We start from the raw sequence: 18132 nt of genomic DNA, 5'->3' as shown, positions 1-18132 counted from the left end.
ATTAAATATGTCCGAGGTTAAGGTACACTTTAGTAGTAGAAAACTACGTGAATAGTACTTACAAAAAAATTATATATCAACCTACCCAACATGTGAATATATTTCATTGAATACTCAATTACAAAACCACGAATCTATTGGCTACTTGTGAGTCTCAAGGCCAAACGATCACAATAATACTGGTTCTAGATCTAAACTCATAAATTTTTTTTTCTTCTGATATTCGTTTTGAAATACCGAAAAAGAACCGTCTTTAGACACAATAATATTGGGAACCCGATGTTTCCCTACAATGCTAACTTGCTAAAGCAAAATACTACACCTAATGACCTAAAGTCCTAATGCCAAATACCCCAAATGGGTGACAAAGGCACAATTGAAAACATTGCACAACAAAGCCCAATTCCTTTTGAAGGTTGGCTATCTATTGAACTATATTCACTGATCTGAACCAAACCACCAATTGACCAGGTCCAATTTACAATTTTGGATCACGTAAAGTCTGGAAAAAGAGGCCAAAAAAACAAGAAAAAAAGAAAACTTTTCTTCCCAGAAGATCTACAGTAGACTAGTAGAGTGAGAGTGGAATGGAAGCTCTTGGAAAAACTTGGTTATCTTTGTTACCCACAAAATTTTCACTTGAAAATGGCATCAAAAGCAAAAAATTAATCACCAATTTCAGTTTTCCTGCCACTGTAAAATCTGGGATTTGCTGCAAATTATCTGGTAATGAGAATGAAGAAAAACCCTCAAGTAGTTCCATCACAATTCCCAAGAAAAGTAGGATGGAGGAGTATAATATTGCCATGAAGAATATGATGAGGAACCCATATGAGTATCATCATGAACTTGGTCAGTTTCTAATTTTATATCTTGGTTTAATTTTTGTATAATCATGTTATTATTAAGATTATCAATTATGGGTTTGATATGATTTGATTTGCCCAAATTTGATCTGGGTGCTTGTTAAATTAATAAAGAGTTGATGAAAATTCAGATTCATTGGGTTTTATTGTTAATTTTTTAATCATAGATTAGAAAAGTAGAAGCATTAACTTTGATTTGTATTTCTTCAGCTTCATTGGTGGGGTGATTTAATTGATTAATGTCTTATGATCAAATTGTTAAGTGGGGTTAGAATAATTTCTCATTGCCAGCTCTTAGAACCTTTTGCCTTATGATGTATTGGTATGACTTTCTAATGGAACCAAAGTTAATTACTTTTTGGCTTTGAATTACATTGGACCTTATGAAGATAATTAATGGATGTGTTTGCACTTAATAGTTACTTACCCCGTTTTTAAAATAGTCACGTTGATAGTGTAATTTGTACTAATTATATGAAGTATAATGAATGGAGTACTTCATATTGCATTGTTTGTTGCCATTAAAATTAAGGGTCAGTTGAAACCAACGTCTATCAATGTTGGGAACCTCTTTGAAGGCATTTGGGTTGATATTGACATTGATTTTGATTGTGTTGATATACTATATACATGTAGCGTGGCTTTCTTTTTTCTTTTATACTTCATTTAATTGATTATGTTTGAGCTTTGGGGCAAAGAAAGCTACTTTATGATCATATTAGTTTAATTGATCATGCTTATCATATTGGCATAAAGAATTCAATTAGCGTTGAGGACTAATTGGTTCATTAACCTTTCAACAAAAAGCAAATTAAAGGTGAAAAGACAGGGAAGGGGGGTTCAAAAGCAATTGTCTATATGAGGTTAACCATAGATAATTTAATAACATCTCTTCAAATAAGGGCCTGTTCTCTTACGTTGAAATTCAATTCAATTCAGTTCAGCTGAGCTCAGCTCAGCTGAGTTCAACTCAATTCAGTTCAGTTCAGCTCCTAATTTCCTTCTCTTATAAAATATTCATTTCATTTCAGTTCAGTTCAGTTCAGCTGAGTTCAGTTCAGTTCAGCTGAGTTCAGTCAATGAGAACAGGCCCTAAGTGGAAGACTCATTAAGTTGTGAAACTTTATGTGCCGTTATGTGATATTGAAATGTGCTTCCGATGTAAATAAAAGTTAAACCATCCAATGGAATTTAACCAGTAACTGCCAAATTAAACGCGTCCCAAGATAAATTATTTGAGGTACCGCCCCAATTGATAGAAACTTTGTGGAAAGTCAGTACATTTCTGCATTATTAAATTACCTAAAACCAATATCACTTCCTTGCTAAGGTAAAACGTATGATGTATGTCACGACATTTCGTTAGTATATCATGAAAAGACTTTGTATAGAAGCAATAAGGAAGTGAAACATGTATTATCAACATTGCTAAATAAAAACCTGTCTCCAACTGTATTGTTCCCAATAGACATTATCACCATGATGTCTGTATGCCACTGAGTTTGTTGACTTATGAGAATGATACCGCATCTATGCTTTTGGAAGAATATTTTGTTATTCAATATGGTATGGTCCAGTGCTTCGGCCAATGATGTACAATTACAATTTCTTGTAATGGATTTGTTTCACTTGCTAAAAAAAAAAGTTTCTAGCTACTGTTTACTTGAATTTAATAAGAGATGGTAACATAATTGCATATCTATGTTTGGTTGTTTAGGAATGAACTACACTTTGATACTTGATAACTTAATTGTGGGCTCACAGCCTCAAAAACCAGAAGATATTGATCACCTGAAGCTAAATGAAAATGTAGCATACATTTTGAACCTGCAACAGGACAAGGACATTGAATATTGGGGGATTGACTTTGACTCCATATTGAAACAATGTGAACATGTTGGGATATGTCATATGAGAAAGCCTGTAAGAAATTCCTATCCTCAGCTCCTCTCTTGTATATCTTGTGAATTGGTAGGGGAGGCGAAATACTCTCTTTTAGTCTACTTGACTCTTTTATCTTATATATTACTAGGCTAAAGATTTTGATCCAGATTCGCTGAGAACCATGTTGCCCAGAGCTGTTTCATCATTGGAGTGGGCCATATCAGAGGGGAAAGGAAGGGTATATGTTCATTGTACTGCTGGACTTGGGAGAGCCCCTGCTGTTGCAATCACTTATATGTTCTGGTTTTGTGGCATGAATGTAAGTACTCAACTTCAGACTTTGTTGCCTTAGTAAAATTGTCTAATGTTTGAACTATAAAGTGACCCATAAGATAAAACAAGATCATAATTCAAAATTTTCTGTCTTGTAATAGTGATGATGGGGAATTTGTTTAGTTTAGTAGCTTGCTAAGATTTTGTAATAAATTATCTGTTGTTGTTGCATGGTTGTGGAGCAGCTGAAAGAGGCATATGATGAACTTACATCAAAAAGACCTTGTGGACCCAACAAAAAAGCAATACGCGGAGCTACTTATGATCTTGCTAAAAATGACCCTTGGAAGGAGCCATTTGAGAATCTTCCGGAGCATGCTTTTGAGGATGTATCAGATTGGGAAAGGAAGCTGATTCAGGAACGTGTACGTGCCCTTCGTGGAACATGAACCAGACATGCGGTGACACGGTATCTTTCACACTTATATATGCTCAAGATAGATTGTTTTGGAGTCTTTTCTTTGAAGTACAATTGCTTAATTGTGAGTCCAGAAACTTTGGCAACATGTGATTGTCGTGTTTGTTACAATTGAACTGAGCAAGTGCCATTCATTCAGGGCTGTGATCTGGTTACTTTGTGCTCAAATGCTCAGTCCACAGCTTGGGTTTAGGTTATAACAAGATAACCAGCTTTTTAGGCTAGTGTTTAGATTGATAGAGCTTTATACATGAGACTGGTCAGTCACTTTTCATCTCTTTCTCCACCACTCCTCCCAAAAGAGCATAATGAAAATAAAGAACAAGGGAAAAGGGAAATAAGAAAGGAGAACTTAGAAACAAAATATTCAATGTGAAATGGTGTTCATGGCTGCGGCTCTTTTGACTAGTCTTGGCAATTGGCATTATGCTATCCAGAAGAAAGTGTCAAAGGGTCGTGCTCTATGACTTATACAAGTATGAAACTGAGGAAATGATGGTTTCCTTATTAGACCCAATGATGACTAATGTTTCCTTGTCTGATAGCTAGAAATATTAGCCTGGTCAGTTTGAAAGGTAATGCATTTATAAAATGTTTCTGGATGAGGCATTAAGCAAAATTACGCAAGCTAATTTTTCAGACGCATGAATATATGCTTGATTATTCATATATACGTTATGAATTTAAAGGCTCTCTTCATCAAAAAAAAAAAAAAAAATAAACCATACCTTGCCTAAGCAGGAGCAGGACCAAGTTCTAAAGCTCCATCTCTGCCCTATGGAAGTGCTCAACATAAATATTAAACTAATGCTTCTGCACGTGGCTGGGGTTGGAGGTGCCATTTCTATGCTGCCTTACCGTTGTTATTATTGAGAGCCTATTGCTAATTTAATCCTTGAAATGCTGTGACTGTATATTCAGGCAGAAGCAGAGAATAAATTTAATCAATTTGATTTAATCTAGTAATATCCTAAACCAAAGAATTGATCAATTGCCTCTATTTGAAACGGACTAAGCTATCAAACAGGTTAAAATATGGTATGGATTACACTGCAAGTACATATATATGGCTGGTATAACGAGTGCTAATGTCTTCACATAAAACACTTATGTTATCATTCAGATTCTTGTTTCATATTCTTGTAGATTTTGAATATATTGTTGGTCGGTTTCAGGAATGGCAAAGGCACGTAGCTGCAAGAGCGTGCTAGAAAGTCAAGAGTGATTCTGTATATTCATCATAAGACTACTCGTTGAAAAAGTAAAGTAATACCGTGGAATCATCATAAAAATAACTTGCCTTATCAGGTGGCTGAGGAAATGGTATGGTGGTCCTCTATAGCCATTACACCAACATTGTTACAGTGCAGTGGAGCTCCACCAATCTGAATACATATGGAAGTGGAACTGTGTAATATCTATCTGTATCCTGTTAGTCATTGTTTATCATATAATGTTGGAAAGGTGTAATATAAATAGGCAAGAAATCAATAAAGTTCATCCCTTCTTTGTGTCTAATGCGAAATGTACCTTGCAGTGATGAATGGATGAAAGTTCCTAATACTAAAAGGATGAAGAGTTGTGATGTATTCATGGTATCTTGTTCTTCGTAGATATATGGTCTTCTAGTTTTTGCAAAACCATGCTTTATACGAGTATTTTTTTTGTCGTTACAAATTGAGATCGCGCATAAGCCATGGGGTTTTGAATGTGAATAATTTTACAGGAGCTTGTGTCATAATCTCTTTATGTTAATCATCTTAAGGTGGTTACAAAACCTAATCTCTTGTAAAATATACAATTGATACCGGACCAACAAAAGATACACTATATTATTGGATGAAAAACAAATAGTTGTATGGTTTTTTTTTTCCTGCTTAACTTTGGATCTTTTCTTCCATTGTATTAAAAGTAGTCTACAAGAATTTGTATACAAAATTTTCAGTGATCGCATTAAAGCTAAGTTCGATCTACAACTCTACAGCAGATGAGGATGTGTCATCTGAGATCATCTTCACAACAATCTGAGGTTACAGTACGAGCCTGAAGCTTTACCAGTTGTTCTCGTCGATTTCCCAAGTGTAATGCTGTAAGTATCCACAATAAACATACCTATGTTCACACAAACAGAAATAAGTTATTCTAATCAGTGCGGGAGAAGGCAAAAAGGAAAACATGTTATAGAAACAAAATGATCATCTCAGAACAACCACTAGTTGACTAGTAGGAGCAAAAGGCTGCCTCACTCAATAACTTTTCTCGTATGGAGAGGGTGACTCCCACATCACAGATGCTGGTAATTTGGTAAATAATAAGTCAAAAGAATAACTGGATAAGGGATTATTCCATAACAATAATGAAAGAAAAGACTATCCCTGTCATTAATCCTAAGCTATTTCCTACAAGGATGCAGAGGGTTTTCTCCTCAGCCTCTATTCACATTAATAAGTTATCTGGAGAGTAGTTTTGGGCAAAGTTATCGCTGGGTGAAAGTAAAAATTACTCAAATAATGTTCCTCAAGAGCGGAAGATAGTGTTTCACTTTAGGGAAATTTCTAGGGGTTTTAAGTACTAACCCAAAAAAATTACATACTACCTCCGTCTCAATTTATTTGTAGCATTTACCATAAATGCATATTACAAATTATCAAATGTTCTCTTTCCTTTTTTACTTGTCATTTCTTTCTATTTCTCTCCTCATCACATGCAACTTTATTTTTCTCTCTCCATTTACCACTTACAAACAAATTTCACCTAGATTTTGGTAAATGTCACATCATTGCAAATAAATTGAAACGGAGGTAGTAACTAGATAGCTGGAGTAAGTTAAGAGCAGAATACTTGCAACTTATGCTATCCAGCAAATTTTGAATCCAACAGGTGAGATAACGTAGGCACACATCAACCCACAAAAAAGTTTGTGCCGGAGTCTCATATGTTTGAATAAAAGGGCATAAAAAAACTACAGCAAATAATGTGATCAGTCATTGCAGAGGCAGGAGGCCTCCTGTGAGTGGGAACAAGCGATGTGTAAGAGCACACACAGTGAGCTTGTAAATCTAGCCATCTTCCAGTCCAAAGGGTTTTGATAACAATAAGGTTAAGCAGTTGGCAGGACACATTAAATATTTTTATGCCAACTGTTTAATCTTATAGTTGACAACCTAGATATATGACATAAATAGTCAAGCGACTGGTCAGCTACAGAGCTATATCACCTCAAGTTCATCAAGGGTTTCAAGGTTCAATCAACTTAAGGTGGATCAGGGATGAAAATTTAAAGCAAGCTTACAATTGTAAGAGTATTGCATTTTTGTAACCAATAGTCCACTTTTAAATTTTCTTTTAAACTTACATTTTGTCCATATTACCCTCAATGCTAACTGAAAATACTATCTAGAGGCTTGGTAAGGATAATATATTTCATAAAGAAGAATCAGATGGTACTTCAACCCAATTCGTTACAAATGACCTTCAACCAAAAGTGTCTTATTAATGGGGATGGAGCTAAGAATTACAAGAGGTGTGGATAAGTTAAAATCAAAGCCAGAGTTTTATCAGGTCACCTAGCGGAATTTGTGACAATTATCAATGTACTAAAAATGTGTTAAGATGAGCTGGGATACAGGCATCTTCCCTAGAATGAACTGAAATAATTCAGCAATGCAAAGGGATAAAGATAGAAACTGAGTCTTTAGAGAGCAAGGGCAGCAAAAAGGGGACGAAAAAACCTCTTAACTCCTTTTCAAAAATTTCAGCCTAACAACAGTAATAAGCAGTTCTCTATTGCAAGCAAATACTGTAGTAAGATACCCAATCTAAGGCCTGAATAATAAGCATCAATAACATGGACTTCAAACGGATTCACAGATATCAATTTCAGACTGCTGTAAATTTACTTTGAAGAGAAAAAATCCTTGTACATACTGTCGACTTTTTCCCCCTTTCAATTAAATTCCAAACCTTATTGCTAACCTAAACCTTTCTTTTTTGGGGTGCAGACCTAAACTTTTTATTAGAAGGAACCACAGCATGCTTCTTTTCAAATTTGCCTCTAAAACATCATAAACAAGCAGATTAAGACTTACAGGAAGGGCGTAGAGTGATATTGTTGATGTTTTCCCCTCAAAAGATCCAAAAAACAGCTTGAACATCCCTGCTGCAGTGGCATCTCCAAGCCTTTGCACAATTACATCTATGCACACCTGAATCATTATTTTAAGGAGAAAGGTAGTCAGTAGACCAAAAAAATAGCCCAGCAAGTTCTATGTGTTGTGACAGATTTTGAAAGGACAGCAAGGAAAAGGGCCAAAAATGAGGAAGATTTTTTCAAAGAAAATGAGGGGTTGGAACCTCGAGAGATTTTCATGTCTAGATTTTCACAGTAAAAATTTATAGGTGGAGTCATACTCTTCTTACATAGCCTATTACTTCCTCTGTTTTCTTTTACTTGCAACACACCTTTTAGGCACGCAGTTTTAGAAGATGATTAGTGAGGGTAAACGAGCGATTTTATCAATATAATTTTTACACGAAGATTAGATCAGGGTTAAGTATCATTTGTAAAAATTATAATGAATAATTTATCCGTTTACATTACATAAACCCGACCTCAAAACACGTGCCACAAGGCTGTGTTGCAAGTAAAAAGAAACGGAGGAAGTATATCTATAACATTGATTAATAGCATAAGGTAGAGAAAGTATGATTTTTAAGGTCATGTTCAATGCAGAAATTATGCGTACCTTGGCTTTGTATTTTTCCTCCTGTGAAACAACAGTAAACAGGAGTTCCCTTCCTGGCCTAGTTACAACATACATAACAACCTGTAGAAGGGAGAATGTGAAGCGATGACTTATTCATTAGTACCCCTTTAAAATTAAGTTTCTATATGTGGAGCTATATAGAGCAAATTATACAAAACAAACCTTCCTCAGGGTTTCACAAACACCGACGACAATCCAAGTTGGCCATGCAGATATAGCAACTAAATTGAATAAAGCAGCTAAGGGAGCAGAGCTAATAGCAACAGTGACACCAGCAATAGTAAGTATGCGACCCTGTTATAGTGAACACAAAATCATTTGCATTAGCAATACCAATAACCTGCAGATATGCGAAGTTGCTATAGCAAATAAGAGCGTCACTTATAAAACAACACCTAGAACTTGCTGGGCTATTTTTTTTCACCAAAAGGAGGTTAAAGGCTTATATATATAAGAACTTAGCGGTTAGGAAACTAAAAAACAATTTAAAATTTTTCCATAATAGGAACAGACAATCATTTTACAGCATTATAAACTGAATCGTGGGACATCAAAGAAGAGGCATGATTTGGTAGATATAAAACTTAATAGTGGGACATCTATTTGGGGAAGGATGCAACTTTTGATGACATTGTAGAAAATTATTTAAGGTATAGGTAGCTAATTAAAGGCCGGAGAGAAAGCCTCGCCCCTAGCTAAATGTAACAGAACACATCAAAGACGAATATATGATCAACACATAAGCAGAACTAGGTCAGTGTCATGTGAAATGTGAATCAACTCCACCTTGACATGACCCTCTTTGGCATAGATGAATATATAATTATACTTTTAATAAGAGATCAAATTAGGAATATAGAAATGCAAAGGTGTAGATAAAAGACTTGAGGTGCATCCAGAACAGAGGCCTAAAGTCTCAGCATAAGGTTAATAATGAAGTTGCAAACATATGCGAAGCAAGGCCTACACCTCCAAAATTAGAAAACTGCTATTTTGTATTATACTTTAAAATAGTGATCGAATCACAAATTCGAAATTAAAATTGAAAATCTCCACAATATGCATCTCATTTTGCCACTTCATAAATTAGCATAGCATACCGTTAAGGTGATTTGCCCTGAAAATATAAAAAGGGCAATAAAGCTATTGATCTCCGCAAATAATTTCATTCTACCAGCAGCACTTGATGTTGTCAGGGCAATAATAGAAACTTTCTGAAACAGCAGTAAATAACATAATAAGCAAAAATTAATGTGACTTAGTTAACGAGAAATATAATTGATAGTAAAAAGAAAACCAAACATAAGGCTCGTAGATCAGAGATAAAGGTGTCTCAACCCAAACTAAGACAAGGATATGGCCCATCCAAAGACAAAATGTACCATACTTTTAACTTAGCATTAGTAACTCTGATACTGACTTTACTACTAGGTTAATCCTTAAACCTTATGAAAGCAACCTGTAATACATGAAGGACAATGAGGATACACGTAAGCATCTGAACAACATCAGTCAAGCAGAAATAGTGATCATTCAATGCACAATAAACGATATCGGACAAAGGGTCATCTCTCTACAGGTCAGATATGAAAACCTCTAATAATGGTATCATAATTTCACTGTTATTGAAAATTTGCAAGTCTAGTACTCTATTAAGACAGCCCAGTCAACTGCAATTCTCCTGGTCCCTCTCTGCCTTTTAGAAATACAGTTAGTCTTCCACTTAACAAGGATCAACTTTCTCAATAAATCTCAGTCATTAGAGGAAACCTCATTGCCCAACATAATGAGGCCCTATGCACGTGGCTGATGTCAAGTTCAGATAAAGAAAAAAATTATTGGATAAAAGAATTACAAAAATTTAAGGGATTATGAGGTCAATCTCCAAAATTATCCAAATTCAAGTGGGGTTAAAGGACCTCACAATCACAAGGTGGATACCACATACATACACCCCGGCGAGGGTTAACCTAGCACTCATGTCAAACACTTAATTAGCAATGATGTATTGGTCAAATACAACAGAAGCGCCCAAAAGGGTAATGAAAATTTCCACATAGTATTGTGACTGCTCAAGCAGCTTAGATGTGTTTACAGGCTTCATGTTCTAATGTCTTTTCTCATCATCATCCTATACTTACTGACAAGCGAATAAATATCAACAACAGTGGTGGATTTCAGAAAGTGATTCCCACCAAATATGGGCAGTTTTGATTGCAAAGTTGTCGCTAAGCACCATAACATCTTCCACACAGAAACAAAATTCAAAATATCCTTGCACAACACACAACCAAACTGCCATTAAACATAAGCTATCTTACCTGGAAGTAAAAGAATGATGAGACAACAGCACTCAGCCATAGATACAGTGATACATAGATCAAATAAGATGAGGAGAGTATAAGCCTAAAGCCATCCAACAAAGCCAAAAGTTGAGGTTTTTCTGGAGAAGATCCCTTCGGCGTTGATGTTAGCTTTATTGCTCCACTTTGTTCTTCATCCAGTTTACTGTTAACAGCAAGTCAAAATAATAAGATTCTGAAATACTGAATATTTCAATTAGGAGTTATCCTCCTCTTAAATCATATAGATCAACAGGCAGAACATTATCTGGAAAAAGATGTGTTTATGCTTCTCACTGAATTAATCAAATCCTAAAGCAGAATCGAGTGGATACAGACGTAAATGCATTTTCTCAAAAACTGATGCTACCTGAAAATTATCCAGGATACATGTGTTTATGCCTCTAGATAAATAATTTAGCTTCAACAAAAGAAAGAGTATTGATTTGGTACACATCTAAATTCAAGTTCTCTAAGACTAATGCTACCCAAAATATCTCCAGAAAATTCAAACAAGTTCAAACAATAATAGCTCTATGTACATAAAACTAGCCATACTACAATCCTTGTGCACTATTCCAAACATGGTTACATTCAATTTATATGCCTCTGACTGTGGCAGAAATATTAGAGTCAGCGTAGAGGCCATATTAAGAAGTACAATACAAGCTATATACACTTACATAAAACATTATTTCTTCATAAGCTTCCCCAAACCCTTATTATCATAGAGAGTGAGAGGATCTGAAGAATTAGAAGTTTATTGCTTTGAGAGTGAGCACGCAAATATTATTTTAACTAGTCATATTACCATGGAAATATTGCAGAAAACTTATTCTTCCAAAGAGAGCTCAAACACATCAAATTAAAATTGAAAAAAAAAAAGTCATATTATGTTTTCACACAAATATAACCAATTTCTAAACAAAGAGATAGATTATCTTCAAAGTCCAAACGCGTGTAGTTTCCTTACTTAGACCATTAGCAATTACCCGCATTCTATAGGCCAGATAACCCTGCATAAAGCCTAACTGAATTCTCAATACTCTTTGTAAACAGGTGCTCAGAAAAGTCTACCAGGAATTGACTGACCAACTATTGGAAATCAATTAAATTTAGGACTGATGTGACATTGGGCATCCATATCTTAAAATTCTTAAATTATAGAACAATCCCTTCAAATAAGATAATATTCCCTTGTCTCAAATCATTTCATTGCTCATTTTATCTCTCCTTGTAACATTGCACATCCAACTAACCATCGTTTTCTCTTAGCCCTATCAATTCATTTATTGTAAAAGGCCACAATCAACTTCTATTATCTCTTACCCTGAGTTCATTCAAAGGCATAGGGCTTTGTAACCATAAAACTTAGCTAGATCATACCATTATAGTCATTAAGTTTCAGACAAGGGATTAACAATCAATCAATCAATCAATCAATCAATCAAAGCCTTAATCCCAAAAGTGGGGTCGGCTAACATGAACCAAATTTGATTATTCCGTGTAGTCATCAACATAAATCTTTCTCCTCCATCCCTTACGATCCAAAACTTCATCCTCACGTAAATCCATGCACTTCATATCCTTCCTCACTCCTTCCAACCAAGTCATCTTTGGTCTCCCTCTTCCTCGTTTAATCCCTCCATGGTCCCACTCTTCCACTCTTCGCACCGGTGCACCCTCGGGTCTCCGTCTTACATGTCCAAACCAACGCAGACGATTTTCCCTTAATTTATCTACAATGCCCGCCACACCTACTTTCTTGCGAATAACCTCATTTCTGATTCTATCTCTTAAAGTGTTTCCACACATCCACCTTAACATGCGCATTTCCGTAACCTCCATCTTTTTAATATGCTCTTTCTTAGAAGCCCAACATTCTGTACCATAGAGCAACACTGGTCTTATGGCAGTCCTGTAGAATTTTCCCTTCAACTTTAAGGGAATGCTGCGGTCGCATAACACTCCCGTGGCCGCTCTCCATTTAAGCCACCCTGACTTAATCCTGTGGGTCACGTCTTGATCAATGTCACCATTCTTCTGGATGATCGACCCTAGGTACTTAAAACATTCACTCATGGTCAAATCCTTTCCATCCAAACTCACCACTTCATTGCTTGTCCCCCTCTGAGTGCCAAAACGACATACCAAATATTCAGTCTTACTCCGACTTAGCTTAAACCCTCTAGATTCCAACCTTTGCCTCCATTGCTCCAACTTGACATTAACCCCATCCTTAGTCTCATCCACCAAAACGATATCATCTGCGAACAGCATACACCATGGAACCTCATCTTGAATTGGTCTAGTTAATTCATCTAGAACCGTTGCAAAAAGACAAGGGATTAACAAAAGAAAAAGAAACCCAGAACTCTATCTTACATCATCGGAGTGTCTTCCTCAGAAATATGGGGTGTGTCTTGACTAATTCCTTTAGAAGACTGTGCAGCTAGTTCCATTAGAAAAGCAGCTACTAGGAGTAAAACTGAAAGCAACAGAGATCAAGGTCTGTGTCAAAACAAAAACTATTAAAAAAGAAAAAATAATATCCATAGCAAGTATTGAAGTCATAACAAGACAATAACATACAAGATCCCAGCCAAGCCATTCCAGTTGCAAACAATGATCCGAACAGCTGACCAAGTGTAGCACCCGCACCAATAAACCCAAACAGTCTTGAACCTGACTGGATAAAAATCCAAGTTAAATTCTCACAAAAGCCTGCATCCATCACTTAACAGGAGGATATTAACTAACCTCGCTATCCATAACATCGATTACTCTCGCCCACGTTGAGGAGATAGTTATCAAATTCAACAGAGCAATCTTTAATAAGCAAAGAAGAAATCATACCCAAATAAGAATCGTAAAATATCAAATACTGAAGCAAGCAATTCATTTCAAGCTGAAGGACATAACCATACCCAAAGGAATAAACCAATTCTCACTGATATGTAATATAATGAGAGGTCATCCCAACTAGAGTGCATAACATTGGAATGCTCCCCGCCGACATTTTGATCATGTTCTGAATGCACAACAACTGAATCCTGAGTGCCAAAACGGGAAGCATTAAGAACTAGTAAAAACTAAGAAACAGAACCCCCAACATTAAAGCAGACTGCATTCATAAATATTTGCTCGTAATGAATTACTTATCTCACCTTATTACTGGATGTGGAAGATTCATTTGTTGAAGTATGCCAAAAAACAAAGAATACGACAAGTGACAAGCTAAAAAATCTGTGTATCAACACCAGTGCCTGAAATTTTAAAATTTATCTATGAATAATCGCACAGAGACAACTATATTTGTGCAGTGTCAATACAAGCTTTAAACTCAGATAGACAGCATGTAACACGAACTTTACACCAAGTAACATGAATCAAGACTTTCTACAACTAAACTAGCAGGTCGTCATTTTACTAGAACCACCAGTATTTTTAAGTTAACACTGAATGGTTCAGCAAAAAGGCTACTTCCATCACAGTTGATATCGGATTTGCAAGTTGCAACGTAAAACTGTGAAATTAATGCCTACTATTACACAAGAACTCTGTCTCTAATCAATAACTCCACCAACATTGGATTAGATTAGATTGTATCATTTCATTACTCAATAATGTTTCATAATTTATTATCACTTGTCACATCATCATAACAAGATAAAAGATCCCCCAATCCAACAACATAATTAAAACTTTTTCAATCAACCCTTGATTCTACACACAACAATAAGAACTTTTTCAAATAACCCATGATTCCTAAAATAATAAGACCTTTTTCAATCAACCCTTGATTCTACACACAACAACATTATGCTACTTCAACTCGGAGTCTTCTCAGCATCCTATTTTCACTTATTTCAAGAAAAATAAGTTCATCATTCAAAGTTCGGGACCAATAAGTTGACATATATAAAATTTGGCGAAAATAAGTCCAGATAAGTTAAGTTCGGGAACAATAAGTTAAACAAAACAAGATGACAACATAACGAAAAGACAATACCCTGCCTTTGGATAGATTCGGCAACGAAAAGAGCAATGTAGAAAGAGGAGCAGCAATCAAAGTAAGAAGCAAAGATCCAATAAAAAGCTCAGGAAGATTCGACAACCCTAATGATATTGCTCCTTCATCTCGCAATGGTAATACCACAAAGTACGCACTCAAAATCTGTCCAATTCAACAAAATTAAAATTAAAATTAAAATCAAAATCAAATAATTAACAGTCAATTTCAATCGTCAAAATCAATAACAATGGCGGAAAATGAGATCACAAACATTACTGAATAATTAAAAGAAAAAAAGGGAGAAATTGCATACGAAGAAGAAAGATCCAGCGGAGTGAAGAAGCGCGGAGATTTCGTGAGGTTTGACGTCGACGACTGCCGACAAAATTGCTGCAAATCGCCGACGATCAGCCATTGTTTCTCTCTCCTCGAGATTGAAGCTCAGGGAAGAGTGGTTGGTTGGAGAGTGTATTTGGATTTTGTCCTTAAAACTACAAACTAAAACTGTTTACAAGCCCAAATTCAATTGTCCCAAACTCCCAATTAGGGGGTGCTAATCATTAATCAATCAAGTTGAGCAACTTTTCAAAAAAAAAAAAAAAAAAAACTCAACTTGAGTTGTCTCGATTCGAACTCAACTTGACTCGAGTAATCTCAACTCAGACTCAACTTTGCTTAAAAAAAAAAAAAAAAAAATCATACTTAATCCCGTTCTTCCTTTTACAATTTCAAATTCAATTTGGCATTGATACAAAAATTTCAATCTGGTATTCTTCCTTTTACAATTTTAAACTTAAAATTTCAAAATGACATTCTTCCTTCTACAATTCCAATCTGGCAATCTTTGATGGCTAGCAATTTAGATATGAAAACCCCCGCGCATCAAAATTAATTTATGAAAAAAAAAAAGAAAAAAAAACCCTCGGAGAAAAGAATTGTTATCTAAGACAACAATTTTCTTTTGCTATAAAATTTTAATTGGCTTTCATAGGGAAAAGTGAAGGGTTAATTCACATAACCGTTTTCTTTTCTATTACATATCCCCGTTTTATAAATTTTATACGTTACTTAGCAAAAGAACGGATATGAAGTTATAAAGCTTACTTTAACCATACTCTATTGTTTTTTGTAGTATGTTGGCATAAAATGATACTCGTGTTTGGGATTTAAAGGGAGCCGTATTCGTCCATGCATTTCATCAACATCAACGTCATCATCATCTTTATCATCAAGTCAAACAATCAACCAAATCAAGCCGAATGAAATCAATTCAATCCATACCAAGGCAACAAAGATATTAGCTTTATAATCTAAGGGCCTGTTCACATTTACTGAACCGAGCTGAACTGAACTGAACTGAACTGAATTAAGCTGAAATGAATATTTTATGAGAGAAGGAAATTAGGAGCTGAATTGAACTGAACTGAACTGAACTGAACTTAACTGAACTGATTGGAGTTGAACTGAACTGAACTGAACTGAAATTAAGTAAATATGAACAGGCCCTAAGTACTAAACCTTTATTGCTCCTAATCCATGACTTTGTCCGCTTTTCCCTTCCTCGACTTCCTCACCCTTTTTTCGAACTACTTTGTTGCATTAAAACCCTTCTTATCTTCATCCAAAATATTAAACCCTTATAACAAAAAATCAATATTTTTTAAAACCCGAATGTATATTACACAACGACAAATCATCCAATTACAATAATCAAACACTTCAACACATTCCTCTTCAAAAATCCATCTTGATACACACCCAATCTCCCATCATTCACTAGCTAGTGAGGGTGGTAGGAATTGTAGAAACGACACATTTTCATCCATACATGCTCACATCTGAGCTCTTAGTTGACACTAGTAGTGGCCTTACTTGGCTCTAAGTTCTTCCTTTCGACTCTGCTTTAATCAAAGCGGCTTCCCATATTGTAAGAGTTCTTCTTTCCCATCCTTTGAGTTTCTTGTCAAGAAGTGACTTGTGAAATGACACTAGTTGATGCTTCTGCTCGATGTGGTTCCAAGTCATGATTTTCATGAGAGTTAACCATGCCTCCTTGTTCCTACTACTCCGTATATAGAATATCTTGATTAGTGTAGCATGAGAGGTGTCATATATAGAATATCTTGATTAGTGTAGCATGAGAGGTGTCATGAGAGTTAACTCATCACTATCTTTGTTAGGGTAAGGATTCATAGAGTTCGTACCCTTTAGTGTAGGTATGTCTCCAACTCTTTCATTGGATCTTCTCCGGGAGTAGCAGACTTCAAGCGCAGCTATGGAACCTTGTTGCACTGCATGATTCAAAAAAAATCTATCAGTTTAATATATTTACACATAATATTTACATGTAATACAATATATAATATAAATTATTCTATAATTAAAGTATAGAAGACTCGTGTGTATACGATACATGATACCATACTACACACACCACACCAAGAGTTTTTTTTCGTGAGAAGTGGTCCCATCTCCTATATGTTATTTGCAATATTGTATACTTAGCTTTGTAATCTAAGTACCAAACATTTAACTAATGACTTTATCCACTCTCCCATTCCTCACCCCTTTTCAAAATACTTTGTCACATTCTCAAACCCTCCATATCTTCACCCAAAATATCAAATCCTTATAACAAAAAACCAACATTTTTTCAACCCGGTTGTATACTAAATAGCATCCAATAACAATAATCAAACACTTCAACATATTTCCCCCCAAAAACCCATTTAATTTGATGTACACCCAATCTCTCATCACTCACTAGTGATAGTGGTAGGAGTAGGTAGAAACAACACATTTTTACTCATACATGCATGCTCACAACTGAGCTCTTTATTAGTTGACGACAATAGTATACTACTTGCTCCAAAGCCCTTCCTTGCGACTCATGTTTTGATCTAAGTGACTTCCCATACTATAATCGCTCTGCTTCCCAAATCCCAATCCTTTAATTTGATCTGTTTATTGCCAAGAAGTAACGTGTGAAACAATACTAGGTGATGCTTCAATTCTACTCGATGTGGTGCCAAGTCATGGTTTTCATAAGAGTTAACTGGCTTCCTTATTCTTATTATATAGAATATCTCGATCAATGTAATATGAGGTGGTGTCATATATAAGATCAACGAAATTTTACTTCTCTAGTTCATCACCGTCTTTGTTTGGGTTAGAATTCATGAAGTTATACCTTGGTGCAGATACGTCCCCAACTCGATCTATACGAAGTAGCAGGCTTCAAGTGCGGCTATGGAACCTCGTTGCACTACATAATTTAATAAAACCTATCAGTTTAAATTACACATATACACATATTTATGTGTCAAACAAATTTACATTTAATATTCACATTTAATATTTATATGTAATAATATAAATATATAATATATGACTTATAAATTTAATATATAATATAAATTTGTTTAACGTTCTAGGATTAAAAATATATATAGGGCTCTTGGTGTGTATAAAATACATGATACTATACACCAATAGTTTTTTTTTTTTT

At 35.3% G+C, this 18132-nt stretch overlaps 2 protein-coding genes across 2 annotated transcripts; one reads left to right on the top strand and one right to left on the bottom strand.

Annotated features, from left to right (window-relative positions):
• The first annotated feature begins 492 nt into the window (after positions 1 to 492).
• On the top strand, positions 493 to 5016 carry LOC145594768 (phosphoglucan phosphatase LSF2, chloroplastic-like). Its single transcript, XM_081651103.1, has 5 exons — positions 493 to 852; positions 2584 to 2789; positions 2899 to 3069; positions 3269 to 3492; positions 4677 to 5016. The coding sequence occupies exons 1-4, from the start codon at positions 588 to 590 to the stop codon at positions 3470 to 3472; spliced, it is 846 nt and encodes a 281-aa protein (XP_081507229.1). The 5' UTR covers positions 493 to 587; the 3' UTR covers positions 3473 to 3492; positions 4677 to 5016.
• A 346-nt stretch (positions 5017 to 5362) lies between these two features.
• Positions 5363 to 15108, bottom strand: LOC145594554 (uncharacterized). Its single transcript, XM_081650870.1, has 13 exons — positions 14938 to 15108; positions 14622 to 14786; positions 13777 to 13875; positions 13537 to 13662; positions 13370 to 13438; positions 13202 to 13298; positions 12995 to 13097; positions 10589 to 10775; positions 9368 to 9481; positions 8430 to 8561; positions 8247 to 8327; positions 7590 to 7706; positions 5363 to 5613 (listed from the first exon to the last, which is right to left on the bottom strand). The coding sequence occupies exons 1-13, from the start codon at positions 15037 to 15039 to the stop codon at positions 5500 to 5502; spliced, it is 1506 nt and encodes a 501-aa protein (XP_081506996.1). The 5' UTR covers positions 15040 to 15108; the 3' UTR covers positions 5363 to 5499.
• Positions 15109 to 18132: the final 3024 nt, after the last annotated feature.

The sequence above is a fragment of the Chenopodium album genome, chromosome 19, assembly GCF_948465745.1.
Source record: "Chenopodium album chromosome 19, dcCheAlbu1.1, whole genome shotgun sequence".
NCBI classification, from domain to species: Eukaryota; Viridiplantae; Streptophyta; class Magnoliopsida; order Caryophyllales; family Amaranthaceae; genus Chenopodium; species Chenopodium album.
Note: the sequence above shows the minus strand (reverse complement) of the source record. Positions and strands in the feature narration are given on the sequence as shown.

Bases quoted from the DNA above. Each gene is read 5' to 3' on its own strand.
- LOC145594554 (XM_081650870.1), bottom strand. From the start codon at position 15,039: ATGGCTGATCGTCGGCGATTTGCAGCAATTTTGTCGGCAGTCGTCGAC. The intron at 13,098-13,201 runs GTATGTTATTGT...TGTTGCTTTCAG, and splicing joins AATGGCTTGGCTGGGATCTT to TTTTACTCCTAGTAGCTGCT. The intron at 9,482-10,588 runs GTAAGATAGCTT...CTGCTGTTTCAG, and splicing joins CATCATTCTTTTACTTCCAG to AAAGTTTCTATTATTGCCCT.
- LOC145594768 (XM_081651103.1), top strand. From the start codon at position 588: ATGGAAGCTCTTGGAAAAACTTGGTTATCTTTGTTACCCACAAAATTT. The intron at 853-2,583 runs GTCAGTTTCTAA...TTGGTTGTTTAG, and splicing joins TGAGTATCATCATGAACTTG to GAATGAACTACACTTTGATA. The intron at 3,070-3,268 runs GTAAGTACTCAA...GTTGTGGAGCAG, and splicing joins TCTGGTTTTGTGGCATGAAT to CTGAAAGAGGCATATGATGA.